At 36.8% G+C, this 17,494-nt stretch overlaps 1 protein-coding gene across 1 annotated transcript; it reads right to left on the bottom strand.

Moving 5' to 3' along the window:
- Nucleotides 1-3,457: 3,457 nt before the first annotated feature.
- On the bottom strand, nt 3,458-11,594 carry LOC131946309 (uncharacterized). The gene is made up of 8 exons (XM_059307002.1): nt 11,487-11,594; nt 10,272-10,470; nt 8,686-8,743; nt 7,063-7,131; nt 6,832-6,928; nt 5,303-5,486; nt 4,290-4,406; nt 3,458-3,609 (listed from the first exon to the last, which is right to left on the bottom strand). The coding sequence occupies exons 1-7, from the start codon at nt 11,542-11,544 to the stop codon at nt 4,343-4,345; spliced, it is 729 nt and encodes a 242-aa protein (XP_059162985.1). The 5' UTR covers nt 11,545-11,594; the 3' UTR covers nt 3,458-3,609; nt 4,290-4,342.
- Nucleotides 11,595-17,494: the final 5,900 nt, after the last annotated feature.

The following is a 17,494-nucleotide window of genomic DNA, read 5'->3' as shown; positions in this document are numbered from 1 at the left end:
TAACGAGTTTAGTTTGAACAGGCAACAGATTGTAAGACGAGTTTAGTTTTTGCTTGTGTTAAGCCATAGACGGGTTTGGCCTCATCAAAATAGTGTCTAGTTGGATCAGTTGCTTTACATGCTAGGATTATGTTAGAGAATACACAGTAGGTACTTACTTTAATGGCGGATGTTCAAAGAGTTTGTTCTAGTGAAATATTTAGCGTATGGGAGAGGGCAATGCTTTTAATGTATACGAGGGTGGGTTGGGGGGTGGGGGATTAAAAGTAGGTCGAAAACAGAAATATAACACATCAAAATGGTCACCTATGGACTTAAACGTTTTGTGATAAGAAATTAAATAAATCATCATCATCGTTTCCCGTTCGTGAAAGACACACGGGGCAGATAGAGTAGAGTTCATCTGTTTCAGAGACCTCAGCATATGAAGGGATAGTGTGGTTAACACTATGCCCAGTGTGCTTTGCATTCCCTAGCGTGAGTTAGGTACAGAGCTGAGCTGGGTGGACTACTGATTTTAACCTGGATTCGAACTCGAGACTTTTGGGTTAGAAGTCATATGCTCTACCATAAGACCATGCCAAGTGGAGAAACATTGCTACACGTTTTAACGTACTCTATTTCTTTTCGAAATATAAAACGACGTTAACAATAATAACAAACAATCATACAGCATATTGAATCCATAAATGTATATTTTGTAGTGTAAGTTGTTAGTTAATTCTTCTAGTATTTCGTGGCATTAAGCGACGGTTGCTTTGTGTAAGGATTATCTTTTTCCCCCAAAAGGCAATAACAAACGATCAATAAAATACTTAAAAAAAACTTTTAAAAAAACCACGTTTTTCTTGTGGACTAAAAAGTAGAAAATAACTATTTACATACATTTGATGACAAAAAACGTGGGTCGGGCAGATGGGTCGGGAAATTTGATGGTGAACGTACCCACGTTTTTTGTCATCAAATGTATGTAAATAGTTATTTTCTACTTTTTAGTCCACAAGAAAAACGTGGTTTTTTAAACAGTTTTTTTAAGTATTTTATTTTCTCCTTTTTAGTCCGTTGCTACACATGAAAAACGTGGTTTTTAAAAAGTTTTTTATATAGTTTATTTTCTACTTTATCTAATCACTTGATTAAGTATGACTTGACTAAGTGTTTTTAAATACACGGACTAAAAAAATCTTGAGCGACCGATACGCTTTAAACAGAGAAAGGGTGTAATTTACGTTGCTGGCGTGGAGATCTACTCACGAATCAAGTGATCAAATCTCCCTTAAAAAAACAAATAAACGCGAAGCTGAGTTAAGGAAAAACGTGTTTATGTGTATTTTAGCATGCCCAGCGTACCAACCGTGTCACCGTTAACAATGTGTTACCGTGTCCGTTCTCCTTTTTAGTCCGTTGCTACACATAAAAAACGTGGTTTTTTAAAAAGTTTTTTTTAAGTATTTTATTTTCTCCTTTTTAGTCCGTTGCTACACATGAAAAACGTGGTTTTTAAAAAAGTGTTTATAAATACACGGACTAAAAATCTTGAGCGACCAGGATTCGAACCTGGGTTGTCGCGGCCACAACGCGAAGTACTAACCACTATACGATCACGGCCAGCGCGCTCACATCGATTGGGGCCGAAGTAACTGTGTCAATAGGCCTCCAGTCTTGTCGGTATCTTTAGAAATCATGTCCTCAATTTTATGGTCCTTGGGGCGTAATTAAATTAAGCTAATTACGGTCACTAATTGCTAGTTTTTATGATTGCATCTGAAATTGTTAGGCGAAAGTAGCATGCATGCCAAATTGCAGGTCTCTAGAGCAATCAGAAGTGGGCTAATTTTCGATGTCAATTTTAACAACAAACATCCAAACAACCAAACAAACAAAAAATAAAATACTTAAAAAAAACTTTTTAAAAAACCACGTTTTTCTTGTGGACTAAAAAGTAGAAAATAACTATTTACATACATTTGATGACAAAAAACGTGGGTACGTTCACCATCAAATTTCCCGACCCATCTGCCCGACCCACGTTTTTTGTCATCAAATGTATGTAAATAGTTATTTTCTACTTTTTAGTCCACAAGAAAAACGTGGTTTTTTAAAAAGTTTTTTTTAAGTATTTTATTTTCTCCTTTTTAGTCCGTTGCTACACATGAAAAACGTGGTTTTTAAAAAAGTTTTTTATATAGTTTATTTTCTACTTTATCTAATGACTTGATTAAGTATGAATTGACTAAGTGTTTATAAATACACGGACTAAAAAAATCTTGAGCGACCAGGATTCGAACCTGGGTTGTCGCGGCCACAACGCGAAGTACTAACCACTATACGATCACGGCCAGCGCGCTCACATCGATTGGGGCCGAAGTAACTGTGTCAACAAGCCTCCAGTCTTGTCGGTATCTTTAGAAATCATGTCCTCAATTTTATGGTCCTTTGGGCGTAATTAAATTAAGCTAATTACGGTCTCTAATTGCTAGTTTTTATGATTGCATCTGAAATTGTTAGGCGAAAGTAACCTGCATGCCAAATTTCAGATCTATAGAGCAATCAGAAGTGGGCTAATTTTCGATGTCAATTTTAACAACAAACACATCCACGCGAAGCTGAGTTAATAAAAACGTGTTAAAATAACAAACGCGAAGCTGAGTTAAGAAAAACGTTTTAAAAGATACTACCATTCACATAGAGAAGCTATGTTAGTTTGGGAACTGAAATTGCGGGATGGAAGGGGGTGGAGGGGTGAAGGTGGGTGGGTAGCCGCATATTATAATTAGTCTTTGCTAAGCTTAGTTTTATGTATTTAAGAATTTTTCCCCCCATCTTTTTCCAGATAGACCAACTAACTTAGGAATGAGATAAACGTTGATTCCTCTCCAACTCTTTTCGTGATCGAATTTCTATGCCCAAAGTAAAGTGATCAATGAAAGGCTAACACGCACAGAGACGTAGAAACGTAGTCATGCAATAGCAAAAGCCATCTGACACTGCCATTGGACAATAGCCCATAGTAGCACAACAAAGTCCAACTCTACATGACAACAGACAAAATGTTGTTATAACTGACTGCTGGCTGTTAGAAAAGGAAGGTGTGTTCATGTGTATGTGTACATGGAGACATCAAACTACACGAAAGTAAACCAGTGCTTGTGTTTTACGGGAAACATTAATGTATTGTATTTTAAGGATAACATTAGTGTGTTGTGTTTTAAGGGTAGCATTAATGTGTTGTGTTTTAAGGGTAACATTAGTGTGTTGTATTTTAAGGGTAACATTAGTGTATTGTGTTTTAAGGGTAACATTAATGTGTGATACAAAAAACACTGAATAGACGAAATACCAAAATAAAGCGAAAAAAAATTATATAAGGGTAAGAGTAATGTAAAAACACTAAATAGAAGAAATATCAAAACAAAACAAAAAATTAAAAGAGTAAATAAAAAGCCAACAAATAAAAGCATAATTCACGGAACACTTTATTTTATCGTAAATTTTCCAAATGTTACTACATACAAGATTTGAGGTAAATTAAATTCAGAATCAATTCCCCTCCATTAAATTTTCGATTCTTGTGTAACTGGAAATGCTGTTTATGGCGAAAAGAAACATCTGCGAAATTAGATGACAACTTATTAAACAAATTATACTAATAGAAGCAAGGCCTATGTCATACAGTCGTAGGTAATATTTAAATACAAGCTAACAACAGCACTATATTTACGACTATTCAACAAAAGAAAAGAAAGTTGGTTTTAAAAGTTGTTACAATTTTAAATATTTAAAAAAAAAATTTAAATCGGTGTTAAAAATAATAGTTTAATCCAGCAGGGTATTACTCTTATAAATAATATTGTATAGTGTATGTTAAGAGGGCTGGTCATAAATCTGTAGGAAATAAATGTTTTCATGCCACGTCATAGTTCTCAAACATCCCCGTCTCATGTAAAACGTCTAAAAAAATCAGTCACTCCACAACTAAAGTGCGTTATGTTATTTATGGTCGACTTCCATGTCTCCATTTTTCAGACACATTTTAAATAAATTTTGTTGTTAAAATGTTGGTACCACATACCCATATGAGTGATATGGGAATTGTCAAAAAAAAAAAACATGTAACATATGATATACTACTGTTGTTTAAAGAGGGTTTGTGACGTCATCACAGACGGATCCCCAACATGACGTGGAATAAGGGGGTGAACGGTAAAATCTGACATCTTTGAATACCTCTATAATGCTATGTTCAGTAAAAAAAAAACAAAACATTCGGCGTTACTGTTTATGCATACCTGGTATTGCAAGTCTGCTAACTTAAGACGTTTGAAGAAACGACCTCAGCACATCATCCTTGTTTAATAGGCCCCACCATGTTCATTCCAAACGAAGCTACTTCTGACAATGAGGCACTACCCAATTTTTAAAAAAAAGTCCAAGATAAAATGGGTTACTTGCAAAAACTAGACAAAATAGTATTCTTACAATATGGCTCATAACAAAAGTATCTATATATATATAATTCTCTTCATGGAGACCATAGACAACACAAACGCAGCTTAGCTGACACCCTCATCCCCACCTGTCAGGTGAGCTGTGGTTCACCCCGAATGTTAACAATCGTAGAGCCGGTTTAGTGACGGCTATTAGTGGCAGATGATTTAGTATTAAACGATTTGAAACGAAGGGGAGGCAACCATTTCTGATTGATGTTATTTTTGTCTCTAAACGGCTGCTTTTACTGGGCGGGGAGGGGGGGGGGGGGCGGGATGTGGTTGTGTTGAATTCACAAATTATGAATTGCTGATAAGCAGAAAATAAAACAACTAGATCTCGGCGTATACTACGTCTCGGGTCAGCTCGTTTCTAAATAATAGGAGACCTAGGGATGTGAGTATGATATGAGATTTTCAAAACTGCTCAAACAGTTCAAAATTGAATAGAATGCGTATGAATAGTTCGGCAAATAGTGTAACGTTAGGAAATTTTATGCCCAGTTTCAAATATTTTTATGAACGGTTTCGGAAAATTGTTAAACAATAGATTAAGAAATTTATAATTTTTTTTTATAGAAAATCAATTTTAGAACAGCTTTTGCCTGACGTATATGTCGCAAATTTAATGCTGTACTATAGCTGTAGAATCATAATTACCAATGTAAAAAATTTGACTTGGGTATTTCTAATATAAGGTTAGGGGGTGGGGTGGGGGGTTGGGGGGGGGGGGGGGGGTAGGGAATGAACGAGAACACCATGGCGCCAAAATGTCTGAACAAAACGGGTATAAGCCTACAGTATAGGTGACCTACCTGCGTGTTCGCAGTCTCCTTCCGCACTTTCCTTTGTAGGCCAAACCTACGGCGGTGTAGGGTGGGATGTTACAATTGGCAATCCCCAGGGTACAAGGGTTCTGGTAGGTGACCCCGTCCATCCCACACATGGGGTCGTAGTGCAAAGGGCAGTTGAGGTCAAGGCAACGGGGCACGGTTGCTGCTGAAAAATGTGAAGTTAAAGAAGTTGAAATACTAAATGTGGGACTGCGTTGTCGAGAGGTGGAACACATGACTGATAAACATCTGATAAACATGACTGATAAACATCTGATAAACATGACTGATAAACATGACTGATGAATATGACTTGAGTAAGTTAAGCGCCCTTCCACTAGCCAAAGATGGGTACCTGACTGAAGTGAGGGGAGGTAAACCTGGACGTGTTATTTTTAATTGACACAAACCATCTTCTATTGCAGTGTATTTCCTAGAACACACCACTTATACAATTGGCAAGTGTGAACACCACGGTTTATCTCCTGATTATCAGCTGCTTTCAAAACCGAGGGGCGGAACTACATTTCCGCAAGGGGCGGAACTACATTTCCGCAAGGGGTGGAACTACCAATCCGCAAGGGGCGGAATCATCATTCCGTCATGCCCCGCAACGCGTAGTGGCCCAGATCGTTTAAGGGGCCAAAATCCGACCAAAAAAACAACAAATAGAATTAATTATTTTGCTCCGCGACAAAGGTTTTGTAAAAAAAAAATCTTTTGCGTAGTGATTGTTCCTCGGTAAATAATATACGCTGTTTCGTAGATAAATTTTCAAACAATTTACATCAGCTTTATTGTGAAAGAGTGGAAGATCTTCACAAAACTTCCATGATTTATTGCTCTTCTATAAATATTCTAATAATGGCGCCCATAAATAGTTTTGCACTAAGCAAATCAAAAAGTAATTTATTCTCTTAATTATTTTTTAAATATACTACTCAATGACATAGCTATACAATGAAATTTATCAAAACTTATAAATTAAAAAAAAAAAAAAAACAACAGACGAATAAAACGAACATAGGAGATCATTACAAATATCAAGTTTCCAAGTTTCATTATCTTTTGACCGACTTGCCAGATAAGAAGTCACGCTATTTATAATTTTCAACGGGCATAAAATGAAATAATGACGTTTTCAATTTGATTACTTCAGGCCTTAAACGTGTTAAGCTCTGTTGTCGGCGTGGTCCGTTCGTTTAAGTCCGGAGTTCGAACCCTGGTGCAGATGAGGCTCGATGAATGGGGATAGTAACTCTTCTAGGAGAGACAACTCCAAAATAATAAAAAAAACTGCTGCCTTGTAGTTTGTTCTTGGTTGGGCAAAGGCTATGGAAGCAAATCCAAAAAGAAAAGCAGGCTGAAATTGGTGTCAACGGCCTATATGGCGCATAACCTATTGACACGTAATACATAATCTCTTCCATCACTAGAATTTGGAACCAAGAAAAAGATGTAGAAGAGAGGGGGGTGGGGGCTTTTTCTTCTAGTTCCGCCACTGATCTCACCGTAACTAGCAACAGCCAACATCAAGACGGTAAGTGTGGAAAATAGGCTGTTCATTTTGTGCGAATATCCTGTAATGCTCTGTAGTCTGCACGAAACCTGTTGGGTAAAAGAAAAAAATCCATTTATATATATATATATATATATATATATATATATATATATATATATATATATATATATATATATATATATATATATATATATATTGTATGATGTATGATGTAACTTACCCTTTCCGCTTTAAGTAACGTTACACCAGCGTTTACTTCCCTTCTTATAGTCTCCCCTTGAAAGATTAACTATTCAAATGGTAAAAAACTATTTTGTTTTGTCATGGTGTTGATATCCGGTTTGTGTTTTATGTGTTCTCGACATCTTTTCTTTAAGTAAATAAGCATCAGGGTAATTAAAGTTTTGCTGACCGAGTCAAATGTTATTACAATCAAATAAATGAGGCCGAGCGAGGGGTGTGGCATGTAGGTGAACTTACTGTGTCCTCTACTGCGTACTTTGGTAAAAAAGAATTAAAATTTTACTTGTTGACATCGAAGGTCTTTTTGTAAACCAAGGAGCTAATGAAGAAAACGTCAGTGAAACACCAGGAGCTGACAGATATCTATTCGACAAAAGTAGTGGTTTTAAATATGTTACACGATATTCTATTTTGTTGGCATTGTGCTGTTGCTGTTTATCAAGATGAGCTCCCAATTCAATATAAAACATCTACTACTAAGAAACAGGATCAACAAAACACAATGCATAATTAAAAGAAAGTTGGTTCTTTAAATCGAATTCAAATGTGGAATGAACAATACGATTGAAGGTGATACTGGTCAAATGCGAGAATTGACCGACTTCTGGCATTGACTCTAACATGTGTATCTCCCAATCTCATGTCTTTACGGATGAAATGTTTGAAGAGTCTTTTGCGTTTCAGTACATCTGTTTTGGTTGATCCTCCATTGGGTGAGAAAATAAAACGTTGTAACTAGCCGTAACACACGGATATCTGGACGTAACACAATGATTCTGACCGTATCACAATGATATCTGGACGTAACACAATGATATCTGGACGTAACATAATGATATCTGCCCATAACACAATGATATCTGGACGTAATATAATGATATCTGGAAGTAACACAACGATATCTGGACGTAACACAACGATATCTGGACGTAACACAACGATATCTGGACGTAACACAACGATATCTGGACGTAACACAACGATATCTGGACGTAACACAACGATATCTGGACGTAACACAATGATATCTGGAAGGAACACAATGATATCTGGAAGGAACACAACGATATCTGGACGTAACACAACGATATCTGAATCAAAAAATGCCATGGATCATTTTATTACAATTGATCGTTACAGGATTGGACAAATAATAAAACTAGTGTGTAAACAACCTGTTTAGTTTAGGGTTAAAAGTAAAAATAAAATAACTAAAAAAATGTTTAAGTGGTAAAAAACAGTTATGATCTCACTGGAAATTTAAAAAATGGATAACATATTAAAAAGATTCAAAAACATGCACACATACATACATCTACATAGATAAAATTTGAAAGCAGAAAATATCCTACTTTACGAAATTTTGTATTTCTTTTTTCCCGATTTTATTCACATGCAACACACACACACGCAATGACAGTAAAACGAAACGAATAATAATCTTCTATAGGCCTATAGAATTATCGTTCTTTGACAACTTGTGTAGCTATTGGACACTTTGGTCTACACATTTAGCATCATTGTGGAGGACTATTTGATTCTGTTGAAATAAAAACAAAGTTTATTGAATTTATTAAACGAATAGACAGAGGGTCTCCACCATTAAGTCAAGGTATTTGAATAAAACAACTTTAAAAACTTCTACTGCATAAAATAAACTGAAAGTCAATATACAGTTCAATTTTTGTCACAGTTCAAGTACTTTAAGTAAAGTAATTGAGCAGAGATACAAAAATACACAAAAAAGCTTGAAATAAAGTCGTATTATCCGCTGAATATTTAAAGCCCTATACCTTAATCAGAACTTTAACAAAAAAAATTCGAGACAAGTTTTTCACATTTAATAACAAAAATTGGGATAATTATGTACAGCTGAAGATGCCTTGTAAATTTACAATAAGCGATGTTTATAAATATTCTTATGGAGTTTATGAAGAAAATTATCTCCCCAATTTTGAATTGTATTTTACTTCATATTTTTCGATTTCTTAATTACACTTTATGCCACGACTTATCATTCCAGAGTTTCTTCTAGGCATCTCTTCTAGAAGATTGGAGGGGGGGGGGGGGGGGGGGGTTGGGGGGAGGGGAGAGGAGGAAAGTCTACCACCCCCCACCCCCGAACGGATTGAAATTAATATAGAAAATATATACTTTAAACCGTGTCCGCCCACCAACACCCCCCCCCCCCACCCCGAAAATTTTAGTCCGCCCCTCCCCTGAAGATTATCAAATGCCCCCTCGGAGAAAAAGGTCTGGAAGAAACAATGCTTACCAATATACTCTCTCCTTCCCCACCGCCCCTTCCACATTAATATGAGATGTTGTGCGCGACTGAAGAAGGCACCGACCTGACTAATCTGGTCCCTCCCTCCTCCCCCGACAGCAGAAGGCACGTATATGACTTATCCCCCCCCCCCTCCCCGACATCAGAAGGCACCCACCTGACTAATCCCCCCCCCCCCCGACATCAGAAGCCACGTACCTGACTAATATGGTCCCACCCCCCCCCCCTCCCACCCCCGACATCAGAAGCCACGTACCTGACTAATATGGTCCCACCCCCCCCCCCCCTCCCACCCCCGACATCAGAAGCCACGTACCTGACTAATATGGTCCCACCCCCCCCCCTCCCACCCCCGACATCAGAAGCCACGTACCTGACTAATATGGTCCCACCCCCCCCCCCCCCTCCCACCCCCGACATCAGAAGCCACGTACCTGACTAATATGGTCCCACCCCCCCCCCTCCCACCCCCGACATCAGAAGCCACGTACCTGACTAATATGGTCCCACCCCCCCCCTCCCACCCCCGACATCAGAAGCCACGTACCTGACTAATATGGTCCCACCCCCCCCCTCCCACCCCCGACATCAGAAGCCACGTACCTGACTAATATGGTCCCACCCCCCCCCTCCCACCCCCGACATCAGAAGCCACGTACCTGACTAATATGGTCCCACCCCCCCCCCCTCCCACCCCCGACATCAGAAGCCACGTACCTGACTAATATGGTCCCACCCCCCCCCCCTCCCACCCCCGACATCAGAAGCCACGTACCTGACTAATATGGTCCCACCCCCCCCCCCCTCCCACCCCCGACATCAGAAGCCACGTACCTGACTAATATGGTCCCACCCCCCCCCCCCCTCCCACCCCCGACATCAGAAGCCACGTACCTGACTAATCCCGTCCCCTCCTCTTGCACTCCCCTCTGCTGGCCAGCCCCACGGGTCTGTAGGGGGGTCGGTCACAGTTGGCTGTCCCCAGGGTACACATGTTGGGGTAGGTGATCCCGTCACGGCCACACACGGGGTCATAGTTCAACGGACAGGCCAGATTTCTGCAGCGGGGTGGCTTGCCTCTGCGGTCGTTCATGTCGGCTGTTGATGGAAAACTTGAAATTAATGTAGAGCTCACGGCCATTAAACCGGAAGTCTCGAGTTCGAACCCACGTAGTTCCTGACACAAAGAATTAAAACATTGTGCTGACCACATTTTCATTTCAAACTCAGAGAAGAAAAAACAAACTATGAACTCTACTTCAGAAACCTCATATACACCGCTGGGACTGATAGAATAACTTTTAAATTTTAATTAATAAAGCGATGTTGAATTTTTTAAATCAATCTTCTTTTTATCTTCTTCTTCGTTTTTAATTTTAGTGTTGGAAGGTATTCCTTCCGTTGACTCTGATTTCAGCCTGCTTTTCTTTTTGGATTTGCTTCCATAGCCTATGTCCAACCAAGAACAAACTACAAGGCAGCAGTTTGATTTTGGAGTTGTCTCTCTTAGGCGGGTTGCTGTCCACAGTTATCGAGCCTCTTCTGCCGGGGGTTCGAACTCGGGACAAATGTTAATGTAATTAAAGCTTAAAGATTTCCGTTTTCTTTAAAAAAAAATTAAAATCTTGTCATTACTATCATAATTACTATGATAATCATAATCTTTTAAAGTACTTATCAAAGATTAAAAGCTAACTAAAACGTTTATTAATACAATGGAAAATAAATGTTTAATATTATAGGGACACCAGAGCAAATTGTACAGTGAAAAAGCAGGGTTAATCTCTTCATGAAGTTAAACCACTTAGTCTCTCTGTGATTTGATGCGCAGGAAGTAGCAGTGACGTCACTAGTCGGGTGACACCCCTTGCGGTAGCTCAGGGTGTCACTCCCCATCCCCCACCATCAACAACTATATACATGCTATACTCAACATATTTGACAATTTCAACCTTCGTCTAGTTACGGATTTAATCTAATGAGTCATTGAACTAACCGGAAAAAATGACTTTGTCATAAAAATTAGCTAGTTTTCGTTTTGGTGTCACCCGGCACGATGCGCACCCCCCCCAACCCCGCCCCATTGACGCCACTATGAAGTAGTTGAGACTCACCGTAACAGACGACAGCCAAAATCAAGACGACAAAAGCGACTGAGAAATTCCTGGACATTTTGAATGGTGATACTGGTAAGCGTTATATCTGTGTAAACATAGAACAGTTAAAACCAATATGAATGGTTGTGTACATACAAGGGTAATCTGAATAGAGGACTACACATTAATTTTCTTGTGCTTAAGGTTTCGAAACCACTTCATCGCCATTTTTTGTGCGTGGCCTAACTATAGAGCATTAGACAGCTAACACATGAGTCTCGAGTTCGAATACGGGTTTAAGTAGAACGTCACTGAGTCCACCCAGCTCTAATGGGTGCCTAATTCACATTAGGGTAACTAAGGCTGCTGGGCATAGTGTTGACTACACTATCCCCTCGTATGCCGAGGTCATAAAATACTTCATGTGTCTTGGGCACAAACGGGAAAAAAATGAAGATGATAATAAATGGTTCTGTTGTAAAATATTTCACTATTCATGTTGTTCTTATGTACTTTTTAAACCGCATGGGCTAGTTCTGCCAAGCACATGTACAATTTATGTAACAAAATTAAAACAGCCGCAATTGTTTTTGGCTTTTTAAAAACTTTGTTTAGTTACCGAAAATACTAAAACGAAAACACCAAATGCATCAAATTTTTAGTTAATTCTAACACAATCCAAATTGTCAGGTTTTTAAAACCATATTTATTTTAATAAGATTGCACATGATTTAAATATATACATATATATATATATATATATATATATATATATATATATATATATATATATATATATAATTCGAGAATATTCTCGTTTGTGTCCATTTGAACGAAGATAAGATAAAAAAAAAAGAAAAAAAAAACTATTTGCAACTTACCCTTCTGTTTTTTTATTTAAGTTCTACAAGTGTATGCTCCCTTACTTATAACCTCCCCTTGAAAGATTAATGATCCTCATGAAAAAATAAATTTGTTTTCCTTATTTTTTATATCCGGTCCATGTTAAATGTCTACTACAAAAGGTATGTTATAATTATACACAAAAGGAAACAAAATGTTTTCTGACCGTTTTATCAAGACTTTATTAGGCCAGGGAGATGGGTGTGTGGGGGAGGGGAGGGGGGGGGTGTTGTGCTTGGGGTAGTAATGTGTCAAATATTTTCTTTCAAATTTTTTGTTTAAGTTTATTTGTATAGAAAAATTCCACTAACCAAATTCAATATTGTTTGCAGTTTAAAAACACGCAGAGTTTGTTATATGCAGGTGTGGAAAACATTTTTATAGTCCTGTATAATGTTTAAAACACCCCGTGTTTATAGCCTGGTTTGTTCTCCTCTTTAAAAAAAACCACGAAACTTGGTAAAATGTACCTGTAACCATTACATATATCGTAGATGTACATGTTAAAGGGAGATAATCAAGTTTGACGAAGAAATGAAATCGATATAGCATCACCTCCCATATTTTAAAAGTGATTTAAAAAATTAAATACGTTTTGTATTATTTTATTTTTTAATGTAAAAAAACACGAACATAATTTAACAAACGGCTTGACAAAGTATCGTGCATGTATTTATTTAAAAATCTTTTCAAAGATTTAGTTTATGTTTATGGGAGCAACTGGTTAGTGGTCATTTATCAACAACTTTTTCCTTCTTTTCATCCACCATTAAACAGGACACGGTGCATGTCATCGTGCCAGTGACCTTGACATTATTCATCAAGTGTTTACCTGTCCGGTAATTAACTTTCACCTAATTAACTTACTGAAATCAGGCTAATTACTTCCTTTACACGCCTAGTTGGGACGCACAGATACATTAACTTGAATACCGCTCTGTACATTCAGGGCAACTCTACTTCACCTGTCCCTAGTTATTGTCGGGTCTTGTCGAGTACTATACTTATGCACATACTGGTTGAAGATACTAGAAATAAATACATACAGTATTTGTTTGGCTTCTTACGAAAATAAAAAACATCTTACCAGCAATAATATGCTTTCCTCAACATGTCGGCTAGTGTTATGTTTTCTTAAAGTCTTGTTTGTGTATTTTACTGTTTGTTTTTCACGTGTATTATACGTTACATTGACGAGTAGGGTGTACCTCTATTTACTGCACTCTTTAAAAAAGGTAAGTTGTAAACTAAAGCCATCTTTTGGTTACAAAACAAAACAAAAAACATTTGACCTCCGAGATAGATGAAAAATTTCCGTCTACATTTGCTACAGGTGGAAATTTATATTTATAACGTTACTTTATAACATTTATAATTCAGTTATAACATTAATTTATATCACGGTATGGACTTTGGTAGTGAAGTGAATTTTTCCAAGGTTTGTTTTACTGAAAGTTTCCGTAATCTACTTATTTATAATAACATTGCATATATCTATTGCTGAATCTACTCATATGAACACTTAGATCGAATATTTTCCCTTATCAATGTAACGAGTTACCGGCCTTATTATTTACTCTCTGATCTGAGCTTCTTCCAGGCATCGAAAAAATTTTTACCGCCCCCCCCACCCCCCCCGAACGAAATGAAATTTATATAATTTATATAGAAAATATATACTTTTAACAGTGTCCGCCCCCCCCCCGAAGAAAGTCTACCCCCCCCCACCCCCCCCCCCCCCCGAAAATTTCAAGTGCCCCCCCGGAGAAAAAAGTCTGGAAGAAACACTGTATCTGATGCTGTTGATTACCCACCCTTCCATTCATAAGTTTCCACTAATTAACCCACATCTTGCTTGCGACCTAATTAAATTTCTCGTGGAAATCTCTTGTTTAAAGATTGTAAATAAATATCGTTTTACACATAAAATTTGAAAATAAAAGTTATTTGATTTATTTTCAGAACTAAAATCACCATTTTTACTTTCTCGTGTATACGAAGTATAGAGAAAGTATTGTAATCGTGCAAAAAAAAAATCGAGATTTTTACAAATCTCGACGTTTTACACCTCACTGATACGGAAAAACATAATTTTGCAATCTTGTCCGTATGTCTGTGTGACTGTCTGTCTGTCTGTCTGTCTGTCTGTCTGTCTGTCTGTGTGTGTGTCTGTGTGTAAACACGATTATTTGAGTACCGTTACAGCTAGGTTGATGAAATTTCATATATAAGTATTTTATCAAAATCGTAGATCCGTATCAACTTTTGAGCGATTTCCGATAACCGGAAGTGGAACTTTTTCTACTATGAATTTTTCAAAAGCCTATAACTTGAGTACTATTTCAGATAGATAAATGAAATTTCACATGTAAGTAAAAGTTCTAATTCTCTACCTTCTGTTAAATTTTGAGTAATTTCCGTTGACCGGAAGTAGTAATTTACGCTACTTCCGATTTCTCAAAAAACTAATGTAAATTTTTAAAGTACTAATAATGTTGCGCACTATTATGCGCTTTTTTATTTGGCGTTCCCTGGTGTGCAATTCTTTTGTCTATGGGATTTTATTCTATTTTTAAAACTTTAAGTATTTAAAATGGATTAAAAATCATGTCTATAGCCCGAGTTCACATCCCCTGTTGTTTTATATAAGAATATTCGAGAAAGTTTAGGGGAGATCACTCCCGGATTATTTTTTACTGCTGACTTAATATGGAATTTTACACCATTTCTATGTATTTTTCCGATATAGAATGCCGTTTAATGAAAAAATCCGCAACAACAAGAGCCTTAGCCATACAATGGAGCATTCACGCACTGGTGGTTAGTGGGTCATGCATAAATGACGTCACTCTTTTTTGGACGATTTTTTTTTATCTCCCACCCCCCGCCCCTCCGTCACACATCGTCACAAAAAGCCAGACCCCCCTCCCTAAAATGACGTCAGACCTCAGCCTACTACCCCCCCCCACCCCTAAAATAATTGCATTTTAAAACTTTCTTAAAACATCGATATTTTACCAAAAGCGTGTCTGAACTCTGTCAACATTGAGCATTTTAATCAATTCCTATTACAATTTATTCAAACAGTTTTCTAAACCGCGAAATAACGTCTAAAACTCAGTTTCTAACATCACCCCATCTCCAGACACCGTCACAAAATTACGGACCCCCCCCCTCCCCCTACGAGTGTGACGTCATTTATGGATGACCCCTGATGATCTATCAACTACAATTTTAGCTAACAGTAACTCAACTTAATGTTAGTGTTAGCTGTATGCTTACACCCTATGACCCAAACAGCGTACCTTTCTGGAGACAATTTATTCCAACCCATTGCCCAACCCTAAGACAAAATACAAAATGGGTTTATTTCGTATTCTGCTGACAGTTTTTAACCTTTGTATAGGGTGGCGAATTTTAAGCATTGTCCGTCACATATTTTTCTGTGAGAAATTTTGCAGCGACAATTAAAGTTTTACTTTTTAAACATGTTTGGATTAAAAACGATTTCGATTGCCTTTTTGGAAACATATTTCATACATACATTTCAAACATATTTCAAATGCTAAATTTTTTCTAATCAGTTCTTAACACAAAGTATGTTGATTGTTTGCCTGTCTCGCATTAGCAACGTAACTGCAGTTGATTATTCGATTACAACCGCCGTCAGCGATAAGTCAACCATCAACATCAATCACAGCTTAACATACGTGTGGAGTTGAAACAGACATGACAAGGGCACATCAATACATGTTGAAAACAGACCAAATCAAAACAGTTTGTATATTTTTATTTTTAGCTTCTTTTTGTACAACACTTTCTTTCAATTAAATAAACTTTATACTTCTCGTATTTACAACCTGTAAGAAAATAATTTGCATTATGAACAAATTGTACGATTGCATAATAATGTTAATAATTAAGAGTTCATTTAAATATATATTTTTAAAGATATTCTAAGCCAACATTGAATATTTTGCCATGGAAAGGTAATTATCTGGTTAAATTGCTCTATGAAAAGGGAAGTAAGCCATTTAAAAATACAACATACCAAAAATAAAAATTAATAAACCGGGAGTGATCTCCCCTAAACTTTCTCGTATATTCTTATATAAAATAACAGGGGATGGGAACTCGGGCTATAGACATGATTTTTAATCCATTTTAAATACTTAAAGTTTTAAAAATAGAATAAAATCTCGTAGACAAATTAATTGCACACCAAGTGAACGCCAAATAAAAAAGCGCATAATAGTGCGCAATAATATTATTACTTTTAAAATTTACATTAGTTTTTTTAGAAATCGGACGTAGCGTAAAGTACTACTTCCAGTCAACGGAAATGACTCAGAATTTAAAAGAAGGTAGAGAATTAGATCTTTTACTTACGTATAAAATTTCATTTATCTATCTGAAATAGTACTCAAGTTATAGGCTTTTGAAAAATTCAAAGTAGGAAAAGTACCACTTCCGGTTATCGGAAATCGCTCAAAAGTTGATACGGATCTACGATTTTGATTAAATACTTATATATGAAATTTCATCAACCTAGCTGTAATGGTACTCAAGTTATCGTGTTCACACACGGACAGACAGACAGACACACACACACACACACACACAGACACACAGTCATACGGACAAGATTGCAAAATTATGTTTTTCCGTATCAGTGAGGTGTGAAACGTCGAGATTTGTTCGATTTTTTTTTTTGCACGATTACAAGACTTTCTCTATACTTCGTATATACGAGAAAGTAAAAAGAACAAATCTGATAAATTGTTGAAGACGTTTATACAAAACAAATTGATTTTTATTCTTGGGTGAAAAACTACATTAGTTAATTTTTGCAGTACGATATGTGGATCTAGAAACATGAAGTGGGGGGGGGGGGGATGTTACATCACTCCCCCCCCCCCCCTACCACCCACCTCAAATAAATATTTAGAAATTTTTTTTTTTTTAAATTGCGTTTTTCATCTTTTTTTTTAAAATTCTTCTTGAGAAATTGTATAATATACATACAGTTCAATATATATGTATATATATATATATATATATATATATATATATATATATATATATATATATATATATATATATATATATATATATATATATAT

The sequence above is a fragment of the Physella acuta genome, unplaced genomic scaffold (genome assembly GCF_028476545.2).
Source record: "Physella acuta isolate Inbredline_101_S28 unplaced genomic scaffold, ASM2847654v3 ptg000551l, whole genome shotgun sequence".
Taxonomy (NCBI): Eukaryota; Metazoa; Mollusca; class Gastropoda; family Physidae; genus Physella; species Physella acuta.
The sequence above is the reverse complement of the archived record's forward strand: the minus strand, read 5'-3'. Positions and strand labels throughout refer to the sequence as shown.

Coding starts and splice junctions, on each gene's coding strand:
- LOC131946309 (XM_059307002.1), bottom strand. CDS start 11,544: ATGTCCAGGAATTTCTCAGTCGCTTTTGTCGTCTTGATTTTGGCTGTC. Junction 10,471..11,486: donor TTTGGCTGTCGTCTGTTACG/GTGAGTCTCAAC, acceptor TTCCATCAACAG/CCGACATGAACGACCGCAGA. Junction 8,744..10,271: donor AAGAGGAGGGGACGGGATTA/GTCAGGTACGTG, acceptor ATTGACTTTCAG/TTTATTTTATGCAGTAGAAG.